Source organism: Meriones unguiculatus, chromosome 3, assembly GCF_030254825.1.
Source record: "Meriones unguiculatus strain TT.TT164.6M chromosome 3, Bangor_MerUng_6.1, whole genome shotgun sequence".
NCBI lineage: Eukaryota > Metazoa > Chordata > Mammalia > Rodentia > Muridae > Meriones > Meriones unguiculatus.
The window spans coordinates 7946091-7970034 of NC_083351.1; the positions used below are offsets into that span (position 1 = coordinate 7946091).

At 46.7% G+C, this 23944-nt stretch overlaps 1 protein-coding gene across 4 annotated transcripts; it reads right to left on the minus strand.

Moving 5' to 3' along the window:
- Positions 1-3642: 3642 nt before the first annotated feature.
- On the minus strand, positions 3643-17952 carry Kiaa2013 (KIAA2013 ortholog). 4 transcript variants are annotated; one of them, XM_060379103.1, is made up of 4 exons: positions 16755-17951; positions 5283-6136; positions 4613-4775; positions 3643-4360 (listed from the first exon to the last, which is right to left on the minus strand). In XM_060379103.1, the coding sequence occupies exons 1-4, from the start codon at positions 17785-17787 to the stop codon at positions 4125-4127; spliced, it is 2286 nt and encodes a 761-aa protein (XP_060235086.1). In that variant the 5' UTR covers positions 17788-17951; the 3' UTR covers positions 3643-4124. The 4 variants fall into 4 exon arrangements, with proteins under 4 accessions (XP_060235086.1, XP_021504841.2, XP_021504839.2 ...); XM_021649164.2 differs by having other exon boundaries at positions 4193-4360; positions 4613-4825; positions 16755-17952; XM_021649166.2 differs by lacking the exon at positions 4613-4775 and having other exon boundaries at positions 16755-17949.
- Positions 17953-23944: the final 5992 nt, after the last annotated feature.

Consider the following 23944-nt stretch of genomic DNA (forward strand, 5'->3'; position numbering starts at 1 on the left):
CACCTTTAGGTGCCAGCTCGAGGTCTTATCCTCTTCTGGTGAGCCACCCTGGCCCTCCTAGGTTACAGACCTACATAGTGTGTGTGTGTGTGGGGGGGGGGAGACTGATTCCTGCCAAATGTCCTCAACTTTGCCACTTCTGCTGTGGGACACATCACACACACACACACACACACACACACACGAAATGTATAAAAGGATAAAGTTTTGTTTTTTTGTTTTTAAGAGAGGGAGGAAGGGAGGGAAGTAAAGAGAGAGACAGAGGCAGAGAAACAGAGACTGTGCACCCCAGGAAATGAAGAGGACATTTGGCACTTGTCCATCATAACATGAGTAGTGTTACCCTCACAGGGCTTCAAGGCTTCAGCTGCATCTAAAAGAACAGTTCCCAAAACAGGTGCTGTGGGGTTGCTTACACCTGTGCCACAGTAATGACAGGGCTCAAAGGTGGTCTGCAGGGTGGGGGATGGGGTACAAGAAGCCATGCGATGAGTGAAACATTTCCCAGCTGGCTTGTCAATTTTCCAGCTGTTGGGAAGAAATGGGTTGTGTGCGAGGCTGCAGCAGAGACAGAAGTCAGAGGTCATGCCATGGGGATGGCAGAGGTCACGCCTGCTTTAGACACCTACCTGGATAATGACTGTGATTTTATAACTCACGCTGAGGAAGACTCTAGGCATGGTGGCTCATGTCCATAATCTCAGCACTTGGGAGGCTGAGGCAGGAGGACTGGCAAGATTGGGAGACTACGACAGAGTCTGAGTTATGATAGAAAGACCATCTCAAACAAAACAACCAAACAAAAATAAAAGAAAACAGAAACCCACGGGCTGAGGAGATGACTCAGCAGTTGAAAGCACATGCTGCTTCTGCAGAGGACCCAGGTTTGATTCTTAGCAGCTACATGAGCTGAGTTACAATTGCAGTAACTCCAGCTCCAGGGACTCAGATGCCTCCGGTCTCTGTGGCACATATCCACACACAGGTACGTACATACATACATATATGCATAATTAAACGTAACTTTAAAAAGATCTAAAGTCACAAGTCAAGCTGGGCATAGTGGTAATAGGCATAGGTAATGCCTATTACCTCAGCACCTGGGTGTAGGGATCAGGAACCAAGGGGAAGGGGGAATGAGGGGCAATGGAGCCCACGCAGAATCCCAGCAATCAGACTCTGGAGACCAGACTCAAAGGTGAAGATCTAACTTTAGATCATTTAAAGGTATAACAGCCTTTAAATGACTGAAAGACTATCAGACCATCCCACGCCAGCCTCAAGCACCAGCAACAATCAATCATGTTGGTGTGACTATAAAGAAATCGTCCTGGCCTCAGATCCATTTTGAGACTTCATAGTGTGCTAGAAGTCCCTAGTAGGTCAACACTGTGTGCAGTGGATCAGGGCCTTGCAAGGAGATGGAGTCGCTGACGCTTCACTCCCATTTTCTATGGGCCTCCAAAAGGCTTCCCTCAACATTCCCCACACTTGGGAGGTAAAACGAGCATTATAAATCCAAATTCAAGGCTAGGATGAGCTAAATGAAACCTGCCTCAAACAAAACAAACCAAAACAACAACAACAAAAAACCCAAGGAGATGGTTTAGTGGAGCAGGCACTTGCCATGCAGGCATGAGAACTTGAGTTCAGATCCCCAGGATCCCTATAAAGGGCATGCAGCCTTTGACAAAAAGGGAGGCAAATGGGCTGGAGAGAGCTCAGTAGTGAAGTGCTTGCTTTGCAGATGTGAGGACCAGTGTCCTAGGAAGCCTTGGGAATCCCAGCTCTGAGGGTGGTGGAGATGGCCTTGCTGGCTTCTAGCCTCCCTGTGATGCAAGCCCAAGATTTGTTCCTTCAAGGAACAGGCAGAGTGATGAAGAGGACGGCCAATGCCATCTGGCCTCTCTGGCCTCTGCATGCACCCACCTATAAGGACACCACACACACACACACACACACAGATCCTTCAGAGGGGTGGCTCCCTTGGTGGCACTTTGGGTGTATGCTGCAGACACCATGCCAGCCATCCCACTAAGCTGCTAAGGGTGCCATGGAGAGGAAGGATAGAGAGCCTCAGCCAGCTTGCTTTCAGCCTGACACTAGAAACTGCAAGGACTTAGCATTTTTACTGAGGCCTAATTCCTTGACAATTGAGGGACTTTTGTTACCCCACCCCGAACCCTGTTCCCCAAGACAGGCTTTCTGTGTAGCCCCGACTGTCTTGGAACTCAGTCTGTAGACCAAACTGGGCTGGAACGTAGAGATCTGCCTACCTCTGCCTCCTGAGTGCTGGGATTAAAGGCGTATACCACCATCGCCCTGCTTGTGCTTGTTGTTTGAAACAGGGTCTATGTAGTCTTCCTGGCTGTCCTGGAACTCGGTATGTAGGCCAGGCTGCAGTTGAGTCTGAAGACCATCTTGTACACAGCCTATGTTCTTGTATTGTCCACATTCCCATCTCAGTTGCTGAGCACCAGGATTACAGGAGTGCACTACCATACATACCTGGTCTGCATTTGAGATCTTAACCCAGCAACCTCTTCTCACATGACGCCACACTGATGTAAAAGACCTCGCTCAGGTAGTGAAGGGCTTTGGGTGTGGGGACACTGAGACAGTGTCCTGCTCTGTAGCCCTGGTACCTCCTACGAAGCAGAGGCTGGCTTCAGACTTGCTTCGATCCTCGTGTGTCTGCATGCCCAGAGCACTGCAGTTACAGGCATACGCCACCACTCCTGGCATCCAAGTTTATAAATGAGAGCTGTAATTTACAGGTACTAGTTTAACTTGAAGTCAATTCAAAATTTGTCTTGTGTGTTACATGTGTGTAATGGTTTGAATGGGCCACAGTATATCTGTGGGGGTCAAAGGATAACTTTTGGGAGTTGGTTCTCTCCTGCCACTGCGGGACTGAACTCAGGTTGAGGTTTGCAGGCCTCAAACTCACTATATAGTCAGGAATAACCTTTAGCTCCTAGGTTTCCTGCCACTACTTCTCAAAGGCTGGGAGTCCAGGCCTGCACACTGCATCTAACTACTAGCAGCTTCCAGTTCAACAGAACTTCAAGGTTTGTCACGCTATAAATGACACCCTACTCTCTGGAAGAGGTAAGCTGGTCTATCTCTGCACCCTGCAGTGCTGTGCAATAAAAACAGGGCTACCCACAACACAGTCCTGTCCCCTCAGTTTACTCTTGAGCAGCTGTCATGGTAGACACACAAATCCTTGGTAAAAAGGCCAGGCTTCCTGGTGAGTCACAGAGTCAGGAAACCCAGGGAAACCACCAATCCCTGAGGATGATGGCCCCAGCAGTCATCCTCTGGTTCAGTCCCGTTCTGATCCCTGGAGTACAGTTCCCTCTCCTCCCATGAGCAGAATGCCCATCACCGCCCCTTGCCCCTTCCCTTCAGCTAGAAGAACAGCGCTGTAGGGCCCAGACCCTCAGGACAGCTAAGGGAGGAGGGGCCAGCACTGAGGCAGGGAAGATGCTCAGGGTCCCACAGCAGCACAGCCAACAGCCACACGAGAAAGCAGCTTACTGAGGTGGAGTGTACCACTGGAGACCACCCCAAAAAGCTAGTGACGCAGAGGGTGTGATCAATGTGTCCAAGGGTTTATCCACACACAAACCAGTCATGGAAATTTGAAAGATATTTATTTAAAAAAGAACAAAAAAGCTTTGGTATTTCAAAACCCAACAACCATCATCACTAGAAAGTTAAACACCTCCCAGGGACCCGAAGTACAAAAGCACAGACCCCGCTGGCTCAAAGTAGGAAAGAGGCAATGTGCAAACCAGCGGAGGGAGGGCGGGGAACCACACCTTCCCCAGGCAGGGTGGTCAGCTGGAGTCAGGCCCAGCCTCCAGACTGTGTGGGGCCTCTGGTGCCAATGAGGTGGCAGGGATTGATTGTTGTCACCAACAGTCCTGATCTACGGTGGACGAAAAGCCATCCAGCAAATCTTCAACAAAAATAAATTAGAAATCCATTCAAGAAAGAACACATTAAATTAGGAAAAGAACACAATCTTTCCTAAACAAGTCTTTAAAGAAGCTCTATTTCCTGGATAGAAGAAATGGGGGAAGTGGAAGGAGTGCGCTCAACTTCAAGTATTCTCCCTACGGGTTTGTTTTATTGACGGGAAAACTTACACAAGTCCTCGGCCCTCCTTCCCCTCCAGTGCAAACTCTTGTACCCACAAGCGCTTCTGAGTCACTGTCCCCCACAAGGCACAAAGGGTTGGTGCTTCCAAAGGCTCCCTGTTCACACGGCAGCGGGATGCTCAATGCTGAGTGTCTTGTGCAAACGGTGGCAGAGAGTGGGAGTCGAGGTTCACTCAAACACTGGGATCTTCCTGCTCAACGAAACAAGAGGTCACCATTCACCACCAACCCTCAGCCCAGCTAGAAAAACATTCACACAACAGCCAGGCATGTTGGTTGGGACTGTTTCTCCAGCATGGCAATGAGGGGCATGGGCAGCTCCTCAGGGAGGCAGTTTGAGCTGTCTTCCCAATTGAATGTTGAACATATAAGAACATACATGCCAAGCAAGAGCAAGAGCAAGAGGCCAATGGCCAATAGGGGAAAGAGCCTGCAGGACCCACCTTTTCTATCATAGCTGGCCAAAGGCTGGCTACCGGGAAGGTCTTCTCCACATTGCTTTCCGACCCAAGTCTCCACTGGTTCCCCCATCGTGAGGGACTCAGACCTGCCTCCGTTTGATGCCTGCTCCTGAGGGCCAAGCACTGCTTTCCCTGAAAGCCTGGCCTTAAACCAGAAACCACAGAGCTTCTTGGTAGAGGGGGTAGTCCCATCTCCTGTGTGGGATCAGGGCTTCCTAAATGCTGGGGCGCAGATCTACCTGGTCTACCCCTCTACAGCACTGCAGCGTGGGAAAGGAGAGGGACAGGGATGGCCTGGTTCTCCTGCTGTTGTTGGCTGACAAGATGCATCACCCAAACCCACACTGAGGGCCTGACCTCTGAGAGCAATGGGTTTTGTTTGTTTTGTTTATTTAAGTATGTTTTGCTATGTAGCTCAGGTTGGTCTCAAACTTGTAACCTTCCTGCTTCAGCATCTTCAATGCTGGGAGAGCAGGAGCTCACTACCAGAACCAGCCTGCTGTCAAATGGACTCCTCCCTCTGCTACTGAGAGCCGTGGGCACTGGCTTGGAAAGAAATCTCATTACTACTTAGGCTGTCTCCTGGCCAGGCTACCCCTTTTGGACATGACAATGGCAGAGGCTCGGGGCTTTAGGAGTTGAGGTAGCCTACCTTGCTCCTGAAGAGGGGCTTGGCTCCAGGCCCACAGTACTCATTATAGATGAGTTTAAAGAGGAAGAGGTGGAAGAGGGTGATGAGGGAGGCCACACTGAACCAGAAGAGGAAGGGCAAGCCGGGATCCTGCTGGGCCATGTGCTCATCGTGGGCCAGGATGGCCTTAAGGTGCAGTGTGTGCCGCAGGTCCTGCAGGTGTGTGAGGTCGGTGGAGATGTACAGCAGAGGTGTAATGGGCTGTGTCACCATGACAGAGAAGGTGTGGCCCTCAGGCTCCGAGGTCAGCTCCACCGGGTCATGGAGGCAGCCTGCCTCACAGGCGTAGATCTTGACAGGCTGGCCTCGGGACTCCACAGACACATGCAGGTAGGGCTTGCCCTCGGCATCCACCAGCACCGCCAGGTTGATGTTGTCGTTCTTGTAGCGGATGCCATGCAGCGCATAGCTGTTGTGGAGTACCTCAGGGTCGGCCTGGAACTGCAGATGGTTTTCTGTGAACTGTAGCCCACCGAAGCTGAGCACCATGCCTTGCAGGATGCCCGGCGCGCCGACCTTCACCAGCCCCTTGCAGCCGCGCTTTTGAAGGGTCAGCTTCCACAGGTCAGCCAGCTGCAGGATCTGCTGCACTGAGGAGAGCTGGCCAGGCCACAGGTTCTCAGCATGCATGGTGGCATGGCCGCTGAAGCAGTGGTCTTCATAGTTGAGTGTTGCCTCCATCTGGTCTCGTTCCCTGTGGCTCAGGGAAGGGCTAAGCAGAGGGGCTGGTGAGCAGGACAGCATGTAGTACAGTGTCAGGTTGACGGTCAGGCCAGATGGCGTGTGGGCGTCTGTGATCTTCTTCATCTCCACACCTGTAACACCACAAAGGCTACACATTAGGGAGGAAGGCCTGGCTGGAGCAGAGGAGAGGGAACAAAGGTCAGGTTTACAGAAGCTGTGGTTCCAGTAATAAAAGAAAGCGGTTTGGTGCCGTGGGTATGGTAGAGCCATCCTGACTTCCTGAGATGGCAAGTCTTCATTCAACTTAGAGGGACTTATGATCACCACAGAAGCACACCATGCCTGGGTACATCTATGGACGATTTTCTACATTCAATTGGGGTGGAAAGAGGCACCTTAAATGTTGGTGGTCCTACACCATGGACTGCATACAAGGAAACAGGGTGCTGAATACCAGTATCTATCTCTCACCACTTCCTGAATTGCAGATGCTGTGACCACCCATTTCCTACTCCTGCTACTATGCCTTTCCCACCATGATGGCTTTGAACTACCAGCCAAAATAAACTTTCTTCAGCTCAGCTGCTTTTGCAGCAGCAATGAAAAGAGTGAACTAATAGGACATATAACATGACCTGTAAATAGGGTCTATGGGACCTCCTGCCAGAGTTAAGAGCAACATACACTGGGCTAGGACTTGGCATGAATCCTATGGTCTAGAACCCCCAGTTAGAGGTCATTTTTGTCCTAGCCAATACTGGTTGGTTCTTTTATCACTCTCTCCAATAACTATAGCTTTAAAAATTTGTTTTGAGCTGGAGAGATAGCTCAGAGGTTAAGAGCACTGGCTGCTCTTCCAGAGGTCCTGAGTTCAATTCCCAGCCACCACACGGTGGCTCACAACCATCTATAATGAGTCTAGTGCTCTGTTCTGGTGTGCAGGTGTAAATGCAGACAGAACATTGTATATATAATAAATCTTAAAAAAAAAATAGAAGCAGAAAGTGAAAAGTGACTTAAATGAAATTGGTTCAATACCTATTATGATTATTATCATTTTGCTATTTCATATTTTATCCTTAAAAACCACAGTAGCTTTCTATACCCTCTCAAAGAAAAAAAAGCTTTAGAGACATGAAAAAAATATGAAAAGTGGACTGATAACATACAAGCCTTAGGAAAAAAAGCAGAGACTTATAAATAGATAAAAATGAGAAAAACAGGGGACTGGAGAGATGGCTCAGAGGTTAAGAACACTGGCTGCTCTTCAGAGGTCCTGAGTTCAATTCCCAGCAACCACATGGGGCTCACTCATAACCTGATTTCAATTCCCAGCAACCATATGGTAGCTCGCAACCATCTATAGTGAGATCTGGTGCCCTCTGCTGGTATGCAGGCAGAATACTATATATGTAATAAATAAATAAATCTTAAAAAAAAATGAGAAAAACATTCAGACACAGGAAGAAATTTAGACCGTAACCTACCATGCCACCACATGATGAAACTGAAGAGGGGCGGCCTAAGGTTGTTATAAAACCAACCTTAGTTTATCCAGTTACTATCTATGAGCTATACTAGGCAGCCCCAAGATTATGAAGAAGTGAAATGGAATCCTATAGACATATTAGATTTGAGAAGATTTAAGGAAGCAGATATTAAATTCATGGGCAAGGGGCTAGAGAGATGGCTCAGAAGTTAAGAGCACTGGCTGCTCTTCCAAAGGTCCTCAGTTCAATTTCCAGCAACCACATGGTGGCTCACAATCACCTATGATGAGATCTGGCACCCTCTTCTGGCAAGCAGGTGTCCATGCAGGCAAACCATTGCATACATAATAAATCTTTAAAAAGAAAAAAAAATTCACGGGCAACTAAGAACAGAATTATCCCCCAAGACTGGAAAGATTTGACAACAGCAATATTGGAAGCTGGTCCACAGTTACAATGACACAGTGGAAAGAAGAAGGTAGACCATAGAACAATGACATAAGTCTAGGGGTATAAATATTTCCCAGGATCAGTTGCTAGGTGAAGGTCAATATACTGAGTTACAAAGGCAGCTTGAATTTGATCATCACACTTTGTGGTGCTATGTCATTTAGCAGCTTTATATGCCTGGGATAATGTTGAAGAATCAGGAAAGAGGTCTCAGTAATTTACTAAAATTATACAAGACCCTTAGAAGCCTTCACTGATATTTTGCAAAGACTGGCTTCATCTATAAATAGAATAATATCAGATTCAGAAGTCAGACAAACATTAATGGAATTGTTGGCTTTTAAAAATGCTAATTCACACCAGGCAGTGGTAGCAAATGCCTTTAATCCCAGCGTTTGGGAGGCAGGGGCAGGCACATCTTTATGAGCACGAGGCCAGCCTGGTCTACAGAGTGAGTTCTTGGGACAGCCAGAGCAACCTGTCTTAAAAAAAAAAAAAAAAAAGATTTCAGAATGCAAAAGGGTCATTAGGCCTTTAAACTCAAGATCAGCACCAATAGATGAATGGAATAGAAATACGGCTGATACTGGATCTCATATTTATGATGCTATGCTGATAGGAGAGGTAATTTAAGTAATTTCTAAAAGTTTTAAGACAAATCAAAATGTCAGATGTTTTAATTATGGTAAACCAGGTTATTTGAAAAGGGATTATAGGCAAAAAAATCCTAGAAAAAAGTTTTTTCTCTAGATAATCCAAAAAGAAGGCCCCAGCCTTCTGGAGTTTGCAGAAGGTGCAGCAAAGGCTGACACTGGACGAACGAGTGCAGAGCAAGAAGGGGCAGGCAAAGGTAACCTTTTGCCATCAGAAAACATCCTAGTGGGCCACCCAAGAGCCCCAGTATCAAATCCAATTCAATCATTCCCTGTCAGTGTCAGAGAAACTCACCCACAGAGCAATTAAAAGATTCAATGCCTGTTGTCAAAAGCAACCTTGCTCTGGATGTAATCAAGGACAGCTTTGTAGATGAAACAAAAAGTTCCAGAGAGCCCAGAAAACAAGTATTTTAGCAAATTGCTATAAATGATCAGTGAACAAATTTAAAAATATAAATAAATGACATTGAAATTGAAGGTTTAGTAGACACAGGAGCAGAAATAACAATAATTTCACCAAAATCTTGGGATTCCAGGAGGTAAATATTCAGCTTCTAGGGATTGGAACTTTATCTCAGATAGAACAAAGTGCAAGATGCATTGAGTATATAATCCCAGAAGGACAAATAGGAAAACTAAAGCCACATGTGGCTAATACAGCCATGAATTTATCGGGACATGATTTGTTGCAGCAATGGAAAACACAGATTGACATTCCTCCAAACTCAGAAACAAACCATAAAATAAAGAATGCCTCTGAGAAAAATATTAAAAGGTATTATCAAGAACAGTCACAGACTGTTCAGCAGATTAAACATTTAAAAAAGCTGCTGAATTAAATCAACCTGTATATTTTAAAGATGTATTGACCTCAGATTGGAAACCAGGATACGTAAAGAAAGGTGGTGGATATCATCAAATTTGATAAAGATTAGATTTGAACAGGAGAGACCTCCTGAATAAGGAAAAGCAACAGCTTGGTCATTCAGTCCAAACTAACATATGAAGACTAACAAATACATTTCATTTGATCAGGCATGACAAAATGAGAATATAAATTCTAATATTTTCAGACAATAATTTACCAAAGGCACACTTGCCTTACTGAAAAGAAAAATGTGTTTATCGTCCTGAGTGAGATAACCCAGACCCAGAAAGACACACATGGTGTGTACTCACTTGTAAGTGGGTATTAGTCATAAAATACAAGATAGCCACCCTACAATTCACAGACCCAAAGGAGCGAAGTAAGGAGGGCCCACATCTCATTCTGAAGGGAAAATAAAATACACAATTGAAGTAGATAGAGGACGGGAACTGGATGAAAGAGGGGGAGAGAGGAGAAGAGGGGTAGGGATCAGGTGTGGAGAAAGGGAGGGAGGCTGGAAGTAAGAACTGAAATTTGGGGGGAAGGGCAGCTGTGGGATGGGGGAGGCTCCAGGGAGTCTATGGTGGTGACCCTAGCTGAGACTCCTAGCAGTGGGGGAAATGGAACCTCAAGTGGCCACCACCTGTAGACAGGGGGGACTTTCAGAAGCAGGAGAGGAACACTAACCCACACACAAAACCTTCTCCCCAGTTAATCAATGTCTGGCAAACTTGAGTCATGTACCACAGACACTACCCACAATTTCTGCTATTCTTGCAGACAGGAGGCTAGCATAACAGTTATCCGAGTGCCTCCACCCAGCAGCTGATGAAAACAGATGCAGAAATACACAGCCAAACATTAGGTGGAGCTCAGGAAATCTTATGGAAGAGGATTCAAAGAGCCAGAGAGGTCAAGGACACCACAAGAAAACCTAGAAAATTAACTAACCTAGACCAATAAGGGTCCACAGAGACTAAACCACCAACCACAGAACACTCATGGGATGGTTCTAGGGGCCCCATACATATGTAATATACAGCTTGGTCTTTATGCAGGACCTGTAACAGCAGGAGCAGGTGCTGCCTCTGACTCTGTTGCCTGCCTTTGGATCTCTTTCCCGTAACTGAATAGCCTTGCCTAACCTCAATAGAAGATGGACCCAGTGCTACTTGATATGCCAAGGCAGTCTGACACCTAAGGGAACTCTCCCCTTCTTTGAGAAGATAGAGGGAGAGACACAGGGGGAAAGGATGGGAGGAGAGAGGAAGGGACCGGAAGGAGAGGAGGGAGGAGAACTTCCTACCGGGATGTAAAGTAAATAATTAAAGAAAATAAATAAATAAATAAATAAAGTCTTAATTCATGTTAGAATGTGAAGACTGTAGATTGCCACATGGCCCATGCCATCTTCAACATCAGCTTTTTGAGTTTTCTTCTTAAATAAAAAGGATATTTTTGTTGTTTGGTATTATACACAGATAAGAAATTTAAAATGTTTTAAGTAAATTCAAAGGGTTACTACAGTTCAAACTTGTTTTCTAAATCTCTGCAAGTTGGAGTGATTTGGAGTTAAGATAAAATATTGAGCAGGGTGGTAGTGACTTTAATCCTAGCAAAGACAAGCAGATCTCTTTAAAAGTTAGCTCTTTTCTCAGTTCTAGAATTAATGAACAACGTGGTAGTGGCACACACTTTTGATCCCACTGTTCAGGGGCAAAACTCAGATACAGTTCCTAACTGGTAGGTTTGCACAATAGCGAAATCACACACCATATTTAGATTACTATAAAAGTCCTCTACAGGGTTACTAAAAAGGCAGCTAATTTCCAATGAAGACAGGAACAAAGAGCAGCTTTTGCTGCTGCCAGTAAATTCATCTTTGTGCATGCAAACCTGACCAATACTGAGCCAGATGATACCCTAATTATGGATATAAAATTTATTGGTGAATTGCCAACTAGGGACGCTTCATAAAGTCAAAAGGAGCCCATCAGCATTTGACTGTTGACTTTTTTGTTTCGTTTTGTGACAGGGTTTCTCTGTGTAGCCTTGGCTGAACTTGCTGTGTAGATCAGGCTGGCACTGAACTCAAAGTGATCCACCTGCCTCTGCCTCCCTGGGTGCTGGGATTACAGGTATGCGCCACTGTGCCTGGTTGCCCGTTGACTTTTATTGCAAATGCTTTCCATATACGAAGAATAAATATCTTTCTTTGACAACAACTCTGGACATTTTATGAGGCATTGAGAACCTTATATTCTGTCATTGTCAACCACCCTAGGGTCATAAGGGTGCCCAATACAATGCTGGATTGGACCTGTTCAAAAGCAGAGCCCTTCACAGGCTTAGCCATGGAAGGAAAGGTACCTATCTGAATTCCTTCTTAACCAGGATGCGGTAGCAAAAAGGTCTGTGCCGTCCCTCACTGAGGAAAATAGCTCAGTTGCTTATAATCCCCATCCCTAAACTGTTCTTCCCCAAAGAGAGCCACCTACTGAATTGTGGGGACCAAAAAAAATTGTTAGCCAACCAACATCTGGCTAACATATGGTTTACTGATTGATTCAACAACCACTGATGGAACCAAAACAATGAAAAGCAGCAGCCTATAGACCAGGGATGGAATGGCCAATACTGAGGAAGGAACCACAAACTCAGCACAGCACTACTGGCCATGAGACAAACAACTTGGAATGCAAAAGGAAAGTATCTACCTTCTTCAATTTATGGTGCGTATGCTACTATATGGTCATCAAAATGGATAGGGATAGTGGCAGATCAATAGCAAAGATGTATGGTCATGGGAGGCATGAACAGAAATGGCAACACCTAGCAGAGCTTAGCAAAGACATCAAATTTCATGTAGCTTATACAGCAAGACACACAAAACATCTGAAAATAATAGAGTGAACAATTTAGCATCATGTTTAAGACTAGACTATGAAAATTGTCTATCAGGGAACAAATTCAGAATAATTTTCAGCAAGAATGATAGATTATACATTCAAAAAACTCAAACATTTACCCCTAACACTAAAAAATAAGAGGACATGGAGGACCAAATTAAACCAGGACAACCATATGAAAGTAATGACTATAAGAAATCCACAGCCAAGCAGTGGTTCACCCCTTTAATCCCAGCACTTGGGATGCAGATGGCTTTAACTCCAACACCTGGGAGCCAGCAACAGACACATAACAATCACTGTGATCTAAATTTAAAAGCCACTTGCTAAAGGCAGGCTGATATTCAAAGTGTCCTTTTGTGATCTAAAAATCAATACACTTAAACTTTGAATATAATAAAGAGAAAGGGGAATATAAGTATATTTATCCACATATACCAAGATATATTTAGTTTCAATTTTTCAAAAGAATTATTATTTTTTATTTCAATTGAAAGATAATACTTTTTCTGTTTCCAAAAAACATTTTGCCCTAGGAAACATATAACCTGCCAAAAAAAAAAACAAACCCAGAGTTAGGGTTGGGGCAGGGTTTTGCTTTTATCTTTCCAGGAAAATAAAAGAACTCAACTAAGGAATCTGGAGACCACTGGTCAAATAAAAAATCTAAAGAAAAAAAACGGATCATCAAGAGAAAAACGCCCCCCCCCCCAAAATAATTGGCCACATGGCATTGCCCACCTCCAGCTTATGCTGCCCTCTACAGACATACATGGCAAATGGTCTTATGTGTTCCCAATTCAATTAAAAATTAAAGCTGGCTTTGGGGTTGGAGAGTAGATTTCTTCTTCTCTAAACCCATGCATGCTTGTTAAAGAAAAATCCAAAACTTCTGTCTTATATCAGAAAATTCAGCTGGTATGAAACAGAGAAAAACAAAAAATAAGGGACTATTCTATTACCACTAAAAGTAGGTTGCAGAGATAGCTCAAGAACACTGTCTGCTCTTCCAGAGGTCCTGAGTTCAATTCCCAGCAACCACATGGTGGCTCACAACCAAATATACCGGTGTCTGATGCCCACTTCTGGCATGCAGGTGTACATGCAGGCAGAGCACATATACATAAAATAAATAAATCTATTGCCACTAATCTCATAATCTTTTGCTTTTCATTTGACTCTTTAAAACTTTTAAGATATAAAGATTATCACCTAAGATGATTATGTATATTTAAACTTTCTTTCACAATACTAGTAGTCATACAGAGTATTAACTAGTTCTAGAAATAATCTTCATATATCTTTCAGGTCTGAGTCTGAAGCAGGTAACTAGGAACAAAGTTTGTATACCTTGGATGTACTCAATAGACTGTGGTCCTCAAACCTTTCTGAGATCTGCTGAATATGATATTTAATTAGCTGGGCGTGGTGGTGCATTCCTATAATCCCAGCACTCGGAGAGGCAGAGGCAGGCAATCTCTGTGAGTTCAAGGTCAGCCTGCTCTACAAAGTGAGTCCACAGAGAAACCCTGCCTCGAAAATAAATAAATAAATACATTTTCTACTCTTTTTTTAAAGATTTATTTATTATGTATACAATGTGCTGTCTGCATATACACCTATATGTCAGAAGAGGGCATGAGCCACCATATGGTTGCGTGGGAATTGAACTCAGGACCTCTAGAAGAGCAGCCAGCGCTCTTAACCTCTGAGCCATCTCTCCAGTCTGCTTTCTACGATTCTTAGTAGCAACTTTTGAGGTCTCTAGGAAAATGATGGGGACCTCTAACGATGAATCCACCTAGACCGTGGTAATGGTAACCACAGGACAAACCTGCTCCATGTCCTTCTGCTGCCAGGTCCTGCACAAGTAGTGGACACCTGGGTTGACTGTGCTCTGCCTAGCCAGGACTGCCGCTAAGCTGGCAAACACTAAACTTCAGACTAAAAACTGCTCAGGACATTAAAACTGAGTTCATATGAGACTGACACGAACATCGTATACAACTTTGAACTCAAAAATACATAATCCTAAGATTGCCAAATACAAACAAGCTGGACATTGTGGAAAGCTTAGCAGAAATAGCTTCATTATTATAAATAGTTTTACTGTGTTAGAGTTAAAATCTTTCCTTTTTATTCAGACACAAAGGGGGAAATGTTGCAGGATACTGGATCACATTATGAACCCTGAGATTGTGTTGTTTACTGAAAAAACCTCTTTCTAGTTGTGTGGGCCTAACACACACCTTTAATCCAAGACATGATTAAATAAAGTCAACCATAGGTCAAGAGGCAGAGCAAGCAACCAGTTGACAGGGAGTAAACATAGGAAAACAATAACAACAACAGAAAAACAGAGTAAGAGGAAGTCAGGAGGATGGATAGAGAGACAGGAGAAGTAGAAGGGAGGGACATTTAGTTTGAGAAGTTTTTTGAAACAGTGTGGGGAAAGCTCTGGTTTTTTGGGACATCAGTTGAGGAAGAAGGTCAGCTGGGTGCTTTCTCTGACTCTCTTGAGCTAGCAGGTTTCCAACCTAGCATCTGGCTCCCAAGTCTTCACTGGTAAAATCAAATGATTGAGATTTTGCTAAAATCAAGCACCCCTGTACAGAGAATATCTTGTGTATTGTACAGATGCATCACCTGTAAATTAAAACGGCCTATAGGAAAGGATAGAATAGAGGGTAGGACATCCAGTAGGCAGAAAGGATTCTGGGATAGAGCCAAGCATGTGGGGGATTCACCCAGGAAGACATGAGGACAGATCCGTGGTACCTGAGCAAGGTAACCAGCCACATGGCAGAATTTAAGATTAAAATAAATAGGTTATTAAGTTATGCACTAATCAGGGACTAAGAGCCTAGCTCTATGGCCTAGGTATCTATAATTATATTTTGAATCTGAGTTGTTATTCCAGCACCTTCGGGCTTCGAGAAAAAAAACAGGCAACACATCTCCACCTGAATATGTCTGACAGGTACAACTGACCTAGTATGAACTCTTTGCCCCTAATCAAGGCTTCCCCTAGTTATCTCCAAGCAACTGTTCACAATCCCAAATCAGGGTGTTGTCTTCCAGATCTCACTTCCCACAGCTAAACCATGACCCAACAGTCCTCCTTCCCAAATATCAAGACCAAATATGTCGATGTCATGACACAGATGTCTCCCTTTTCTCTTGCACCCCCCAGGAACCTCATAATCTGTCCATGCAGCTATTTTGCCCCCTCAGTCTACACTCTGATTCCCCTCTTCCCAGCTCAGAAAAGTCCTCATCCTTCCTCAAGGCTTTAAGTTCACACCACTCGGTTCCTACTCATCACCATGTTTACATCCAGGTGGAATGCCCTCTTCCCTGTCACATAAGTGGCTGCTTCTTGCCACTCAGGCCTAAGTAAGTGGCTATGTACCCAGGAGCTGAGCGGCAGCCCTCCTACCTGCACTCTCACCAGTACTACTCACTCTTCTGCACAGCAGTCTCCAGAGTTGTCTCACTTAAATGTCTTCCTCACAAGCAGACAAAAGGTAAATACTGCCTGAACTAGAAAACTCATATGGGCTGGAGAGATGGCTCAGCGGTTAAGAGCACTCACTATCTGTTCTTTCAAAGGTCCTCAGTTCAATTCCAAGCAACCAGATGGTGGCTTACAACCACCTGGTGCCTTCTTCTGGCCTGCAGGCAGAACAGTGTATACATAATAAATAAATCTTTAAGAAAAGAAAAGAAAATTCCCTTGCTCACTTGCCCAACAGGCTCCAGCTTTTAAGCATGTGATGAGTAGAAAGATACTTCAAATGAACTAAACTCACTCTGCAGAACCATACATGAGAACCAGAACCACATGTAGCCCTGGAAACCAGAAACTCAGTGCTGTGGATTGCATTTTCTTTTCTTCAATCGCTGACAGAAACGGTTTTCATTTGGCATGCACATTCCAACCACTGGAAGAAGCCTCCAGCATTCCGGTGTAATAGTTGCAGCCACAATGGTGAGATGAATCTCAGTCTCAAACATTACAAGCTGAGGCCAGGCCCAAGCCCCTGATGCTTTACTCTACAAATTGACTCCCTTCCCCCACAAAACAAAACCTCCACCTGTTCAGGTCAGGCCTCAAGGCCAAGAACAGACCATAAAACTGAACCTTGACACTCAATATCTTCATTAAAACCCATAAAACTTACCTTGAAGGGCTCAGACAGAGAAAACCACAGTCAAGGTCGCACAGCTTCAAAGTAGCTAAAAGAGTAAACATCAAGGCCAAGGCCCAAACCTCTGTGTGACCACTGCAGAGCACGGGGGACATCCCTAATATGGACCGTTTAAACACTGGTGCCCAGTGAAGACTGTGCACTCAGCCCCGACCAAGGCCTTACCCGGGCTGAACAGCTGGGCCCAGAGGCGCTGGTGATCCTGAAGCAGCTCCGAGGCGGGCATTTCCAACAACTCCAGCATTTCCTTCCGTGCCATGTCCTGCAGCGCCTTGAGCTCCTTGGTTCCTTTGCTTTTGAGCACCTGAGGGTGCATGGGACCAGAGACATGCACCACCCACAGCACCATCTCGTCCAGCTGCGTCTTGGGAGCCACCTGGAGTCTGTTCACTAACTTCTTAGAGGCCACCACTACCAGATGCACCAGCCCTGACGGAAGGGGTGTGGACCGGCCCGAATAGAGAAGGAACTGATGGTCTCCGACCTTCTCCAGGGTGCTGGTGAAGGACTTGGGGACGGGGGCCGCGGTGGGTCCCACAGTCTGCAACGCGGCCACGCGCTCCGTGGGATTGTTGAGCTGGATGCGCTGCAGATAGACGTGGGGTCGGCCTCGGTGCGCCAGGAAGTCCTCTTGAAGTAGCACGCAGTCACGGCCCGACCCCGCGGAGAGCCCGGAGGCCGAGGCGGGCCCAGGGACACCAGCGACGGGGCCCGAGCCCGGGGTCCCCAGCTGCAGGCAGCGCACTCGGCGCAGCAGGCCCTCCCGCAGCAGCAGCACCGCCTCACCAGCCTCAGCCAGCACATTCAGCGGGCGTAGCTGCACGAAGGGCACGAAGTCCGGCGTCACGGCAGGCTCCCGCTCTCCGGGCGTCACCCACAGCCTGTTGTGGGCGGCGTCCAGAGCCAGAAAGCCGTTGGCTACTAGGGCTGGCACCCCGGGGCCCAGCGGCACTGCCTCGCCGCGATCACGCAGGCTGCGCCACGCGCGGGTGGCCGCCTCTAGGCAGGCGGACGGCTCGGCGGCGCCCGGTTCGCTGCGGGCCCAGGACGGCAGGTGCAGGCCGCCCGCCGCCCGCCGCGCCCCGGAGCTCGCGAACCACAGGAGGAGGAGCAGGAGGCCGAGGAGGCAGAGGAGGCGGCGGGCCCAGCTGCTCGACAGCAGCCCCGGTAGCCCCTTCAGGCGCTGCTGCAGCCACATCGGGCCCGCCGCCCAGCCTGCCCGCCCGGCCGCCGCCGCTCACTCCCCGGCCCGCGTCGCCGTGCCCACCTCGACGCCCGCCGCAGCCTCCCGGGCAGCCACCGCCGCAGCCACTGCCACCGCTTCCTTCTTCTTCTCGTCGCTTCCTAGCCGTCAAACGCCGCCGGCCCGTAAAGTGTCGCTGAGTCTTTTGCGACATGTGGAAAAGAGGCCAGGGGCGGGAACCGGCGGAGAGGCGGAGTCTCTCTGGGGGTGTGGTCGTGACGCTCGGGGCGGGGCGAGGGAGAGGGACAGGGAAAGGCGGCCGGGAAAGTAGAGGGTTAGGCCAGGGTCCAAATCGCTGGTTAAAAAAAAAAAAAGTGGGGGAGAGAGGACGAGAGGGGAGGAGAGCTGGGGAGAGGCGGAGAGAGAGGGGGAGGAAGGGGAGAAAGAGAGAGAGAGAGAGGAAAATGACAGGGCAAGCCAAACCCAACATGTGTTGCGCCTCATTTGCTGCTGATGGTTTCAGCAGCCCTGAAGTTAAAAAATAAAAACGTACTGTTTCTGTGAAACTATTCCTAACCGACTAAAGAAAAGACGTACGGGTAAATGGAAGGAGACAGGGCGTGATAAAGGAAATGGAGGGAGGGGGGAAGGAAGAAGAGCAGCCACAGAAAAATGATTTCCTGGGAAATAATTTTGTTGACAACGTTTTCAAACCTGCCTGGCTTCGAGTGCACCAAAGTGGGACATAAGCCTGTTTCTTCAGTACACCGAGTCGTTTCCTTGATGTCGATCTTGAGTTTTAGCTCGTCAAATAACACGATTAAAATCTCTTACTTTGACAAGGCCTGCTGCATCCACCTGGGGGGAAAAATCGTCTGGAGCCCCAGAGCAGACAATGGGCGATTGTTTCCATTTTGGAATCTGGGAAATCCAGAACCAGACAGGCAGTTGCAAATTCACAGTTGGCAATTAAAAGGTCACTCGAGGTAGGCTAAGCAGACAGAAAACTGTTTGCTGGGATTGTGAGCCAGTGTACCATTGGAAGAATGCTCATCCTGTTTTGATTTTATTTGGTTTTTGTTTTATTTATCTTTGAGACAGGATTTCTCTTGTGTTGTCCAGACTGGACTTCAAACAACTCCTGGGCCCAAGAGACCCTCCTTTCTCAGCATCCCCGTTTCTAGGATTAAAAGCATGCATGCAGCTTTTACCCATTTTTACTTTCACACAAAAATCAATGCTAACAAACAGTTAGTGGTGGCACATGCCTTTAATCCCAGCACTCGGGAGGCAGGTGCAGGTGGATCTCTGAGTTTGAGGCTAGACTGGTCTACAGAGTGAGTTCCAGGACAGCCAGGGCTACACACAGAAGTCCTGTCTTGAAAAACTAAACAAACAAACAAACAATCAAAAGACAAAACAACCTCAAAGCTCTACAGCACAGTTTTAGCCAGGTATTGTACACATGCCTTTAATGCTACTCTTTTAGAGGCAGACACAGGAGGATCTCAGTGTGTTCAACACCAGCTAGCTCCACAGTGAGACCTTATTTCAAAGAATAAATAAATAAAACCACACTTTTTTTTCTGGCAGAGTTTTATCTCAGTGCAGAATACTTTCCTAGTATGAGTGATTCCCCCAGAACCTCAAAACTAAAATAATCCAAAAATTGAGCTGGCAAGATGGCTCAGCAGGTAAAAACACTTGGCAGGAAGCACGATGACCTGAGTTCAGTTCCCAGCACCTACATGGGGGAAGGCGAGAACTGACACCTTCATAGGTACAGTGTTGTAGAAAGTCAGAAGATGGTGTGGGATCCCTGGAGCTGGAGTCCCTGGCACTTGTGAACTGCCGTATGTGGGGTGCAACTGCCAAACCCTCTCTCCAAACCCACTTTTTAATTAAAAAAAAAAAAGTTATTGTGTATGCATGTGAGCATGGTGTGTGTGTGTGTGTGCGCGCGCGTGCGCGCGCATAGTACACAAGGTCAGAGGACAATTCAGGAAGTTGGCTCTTCCTTGTCCTTTACATGAGTTCCAGGACTCACTCAGATTGGCAGGCCTTTGAAGCAAGCAAGCTTTACCTGCTGAGCCATTTCCTTGCCCTCCATTCTATTCCTTGAGACAGAATCACTGAACCTAGAGCTAAAGGATTCTGCTAGACTGATTGGCCAGTGAGCCCCAGAGACCCTCCTGTCCCTACCTCCCCAGTGCTGGAATTGTAGTGCACACCACTGCGTCTAGCTTTTGTTTTTGTTTTTTGAGACAGGGTTTTTCTATGTAGTGTTGGCTCCCCTGGACTTGCTTTCTAAACCTGGCTGGCCTGGAACTCACAGTGATTAGCCTGCCTCTGCCTCCCTGAGTGCTGGGATTACAGACATGGGGGCCCAGCTTGGGTCTAGCTTTTGAATGAGTACTGGAGACCAAACTCAGGTCCTCCACTGAGCCCTCATCTTAGTCCCCATGAGCATCTTTGCTACAAATACTGGTGTAGTTGACGTATGTCTTGTCCTACTTCTGTGCAGCATTTCTTGGGAAGCAGTTCATTGAGACATTTTCCTAGGTTAAAGGCTTATTTATTAGAGATGCTCCTAACTCCTAGTCATCCTCAAATACCCCAAGGCATGGGCCTGGGAGTGAGGCCCTGGGGACATAATGAGTTCTACTCTTGGCCTGACCCTTGCTAGCAAGTCAACTGACTTCTAAGGGCCTCGGTTTCTCTACCCATAAAACAGGTGTCTATCATAAGATAAAGTAGGTTTGCTCTGAGACTTAAACTGGAGAAGTGCTTGAAGCTTCAACACACTGCCTGGCTTACAGCTCAGCGCCAAGGAGTCATCTTTCCTCCTGAGGACCCAGCACTGGTGCAAGCAATGTACTTGTTTCTAGGGTATTTATTCTTCCAGTCTATTTGCTTACAATAAATACATGCATTTTTTTTCTCTTACCTAGAAATTGTGACATGTGCTGTTAACTTTCCTGTTACTTGTTTTACTTAAAGAAAAAAAAACTGAGAAAAATCTACTATTCTATTGGGGCTAAATGCCAGCGTGAAGTGACTGTCCCACTGAGGCTGTGGCTCTTCCCAGGTCAACAAAGGAAAATGGGGAAGGGGGTATAGCGGCGAGACAACAGGAAGAAAACTCACACACACACCACACACCTTCCCTATCTGCAGTTACCCAGCACTTTCCTAATAGAGTACTGTGCCTTTAACAGTCCACAGCACGTGTAGCACGTAGGAGAAATACTAGAAGCAACATCTGGGCAGCAGCCACCACTTCTGCTTAAAGAGACAGGCCATCCTAATGAAGCTTGGACCGGGTTCAAGTTCTAGCAATTCGGTGAAACAAACAGGAAACAGATACTAGAGGAACAAGGTCAGGCGTTGCAAGAGTGAGCTCTTCCTCCGGAAGAAGCACGCAGTCTCTAAAAGTGATCCCTCTTTTAATTTAGACCCTGGAAACTGCCCAGGAATGTTTTCTATCTGGGGAATATCACTCATGAGAGTTCCTTGGACTCTGGCAGATATGCAGTTCTAGCTGGGCTCTGTCTGGTGCATACTATGGTGCCACATGAGGTGTGTGGTGCCAAGCCGATGATGCTTCTCTGGGCCTCTATTTCTCCTTTTGCAAATGAAAACAAACTGCCTGGCTAGACAGGCAGGTAAGAGCTTACAGTGAAGAGCTTTGAAAACTGAGCCAGGCAGCAGAGCGGGGTGGCACAAGCCTTTAATCCCAGCACTCAGGGAGGCAGAGGCAGGCAAATGTCTGTGAGTTCAAGGCCAGCCTGGACAGGAGGACAGCCAAGGCTACACAGGAAAACCCTGTCTTGCGAAACCAGAAAGAAGAAAAGAAAAGAAAACCAGGCAACATAGGTTAGATGGTTCTTCCTCCTTTCAAGCTTGTATTCTCTCCTCCAAAGGTTTGGGATCTTAGTCCTCAGCCTTCTGAGTCCAAAACACCCAGTGGATGCTTGGTGCCAGGGCCTGTCCTCAGCTGCAGCAGCTTCCAGCCCCAGGTCCCAGCTGCAAATGTTCTACGTTCTGCAGCGGTCTTGTCCTCTGGTGACCTTGAGCTTGCTGGCTAGTCTTGGGCCTCACTTCTATAACCTGCGAGAGTGAGCAAACCTCTGCACAAGGAGATGAACTCCAGCTTTCCAGCCTGTTCTCATTTTCCAAAAAGAATACGTGGTCCTTCGATATCCTATATATGTCTCAAGAAAAAAAAAAAAAAAAGCTGGGTGCAGTGGCACAAGCCTGTAATCCCAGCAACTCAAGGAGGCAGAGGCAGGTGAATCTCTGTGAGTTCGAGGCCAGCCTGGTCTACAAAGGGAGTCCAGAACAGCCAAGGCTGTACAGAGAAACCCTGTTTTGAAAGAAAGAAAGAGAGAAAGAAAGAAAGAAAAGAAGGAAGGAAAAAAAAAGAAAGGAAGGAAGGAAGGAAGGAAGGAAGGAAGACACCACTGCCACCACCACCAACAAAAAAAAGAAAAGAAGAACTATCCAGAAATAATGTCATACAAATGTTGTGTAAATTTTGTGCATTTTTAAAATATCACATCCTGAAAACAGTCACTGGAAACATTTGTCTGAAATTTTCTTTTTTTTTTTTTTCATGGTGAGGGATGCTGTTAGGGTCCCACGAAGTTATGCTGGCCTCAAACTAGCTGTATGCCTAAGCATGTCTTGAACTCCTGATCTTGCTTCTACCTCCTTGGCTGTGACACCTGGCCTTTTTTCCTGACAGAGTATGACTGGGAAGCTCAGCTGGCTTTGGACAATGGACCTCCTAGTTCCATACCTCACCCTACCCCACCCAGCATTGTTTTTCCTTGTCTTCAAGGCTGAGAATCTGTCTTTAACAAGTGAGTCTTACTGAAGAGACAGCCTTCCCCACTCAGCTTAGGTATGTGTTTCCTTCCTGACACAGCAGCACCTGTGAAAGACAGCTTCTCCCCAACTCCCTGACTCCTTCAAGCTCCTTCCCCCAACCCTGCCCTAGAGTCTAATCTGTGGGAAAGAGGCTCCAGGATTCAGGTCTGAGCTCTCTTCCATGGCTTGACAGGCTTTTGTCCAGTTGTGGATGTGCTTGACTGACATCTGGACCAGGAGCCCTTGCTCCAGAAACCTTTGATCAGTTTTTACTTTGGGTGTCTGTGAAAAGGACTAAAAATTTTTCACTCCATCCATTCATCCATCACCCCATTCCCATCTACCCACCCACTTACCCATCCATCCCTCTACCCACCTACCCTCCCAACCACCTGCCCACCCACCCACCTACCCATCCATACAATTACCCATTTCCCCCTATCCACTCACTGATCCATCTATCTACTCCTGCCCCCACCCCCATCCCACAATTAACCAGTGAAGCAAGACTTTCCTTGACTCTTCACACTGTCCTCCCAGGGCCAGAAATTAAGTGACTCCCTTCTGGGAGCCAAGGCTAGACTTCCTTTTCTTTTCAAAGACTTATTTATTTATTTACACAGTATTCTGCCTGCATGTGTGCCTGCACGCCAGAAGAAAGCATCGTATCTTATTATAGACGGTTATGAGCCACCATGTGGTTTCTGTGAATTGAACTCAGGACCTTTGGAAGAACAGTCAGTGCTCTTAACCTCTGAGCCATCTCCCAGTCCCCCTAGATTTTCTATAGTTCCAACCTCCGCAGGGGTCAATCCCTTTGTCCAAAGCAGGCTCAACCGCTCACCTCTAGTATATGGAGAAAGCATTAAAAAAAAAAAAAAAAAAAATGAAATCTTGCCGGGCGCGGAGGCGCACGCCTGTAATCCCAGAACTCAGGAAGCAGACACAGGAGGATAGCTGTGAGTTCAAGGCCAGCCTGGTCTACACAGAGAAACCCTGTCTCGAAGAACATTAAAAAAAAATCTCTAAGAGCTAATCTGAGGTGCCCTACAGATCCCACCATTTCTGTGCAGATTCCAGTAATATAAGGCCCGTTCTTCTAGACACCGTGGCTTCGCCTGCCTTTCTAGCCCACTTCTTCCGCTTGGTAACGTTGCAGCACTTGACAAAGAGGAGGAGAGCATGGGCGGGCCGGCAACAGGACCCAGGAACCACAGTGACCTGCCCCAGTGGAGGATCCTCAGGTTTAGGCAGGAAAACCCTTCCCCGGGGCTGGCGGAGGAGCGCGCGGCACCGCCCC

What these genes read in the sequence shown, in the direction of transcription:
- Kiaa2013 (XM_060379103.1), bottom strand. Translation starts at nt 17,787, where the DNA reads ATGTGGCTGCAGCAGCGCCTGAAGGGGCTACCGGGGCTGCTGTCGAGC. An exon ending in GGCCCAGCTGTTCAGCCCGG is followed by an intron (nt 6,137 to 16,754) that starts GTAAGGCCTTGG and finishes GTGGTGTTACAG; the next exon opens with GTGTGGAGATGAAGAAGATC. An exon ending in AGCCCCTCTTCAGGAGCAAG is followed by an intron (nt 4,776 to 5,282) that starts GTAGGCTACCTC and finishes TTCTGGTTTAAG; the next exon opens with GCCAGGCTTTCAGGGAAAGC.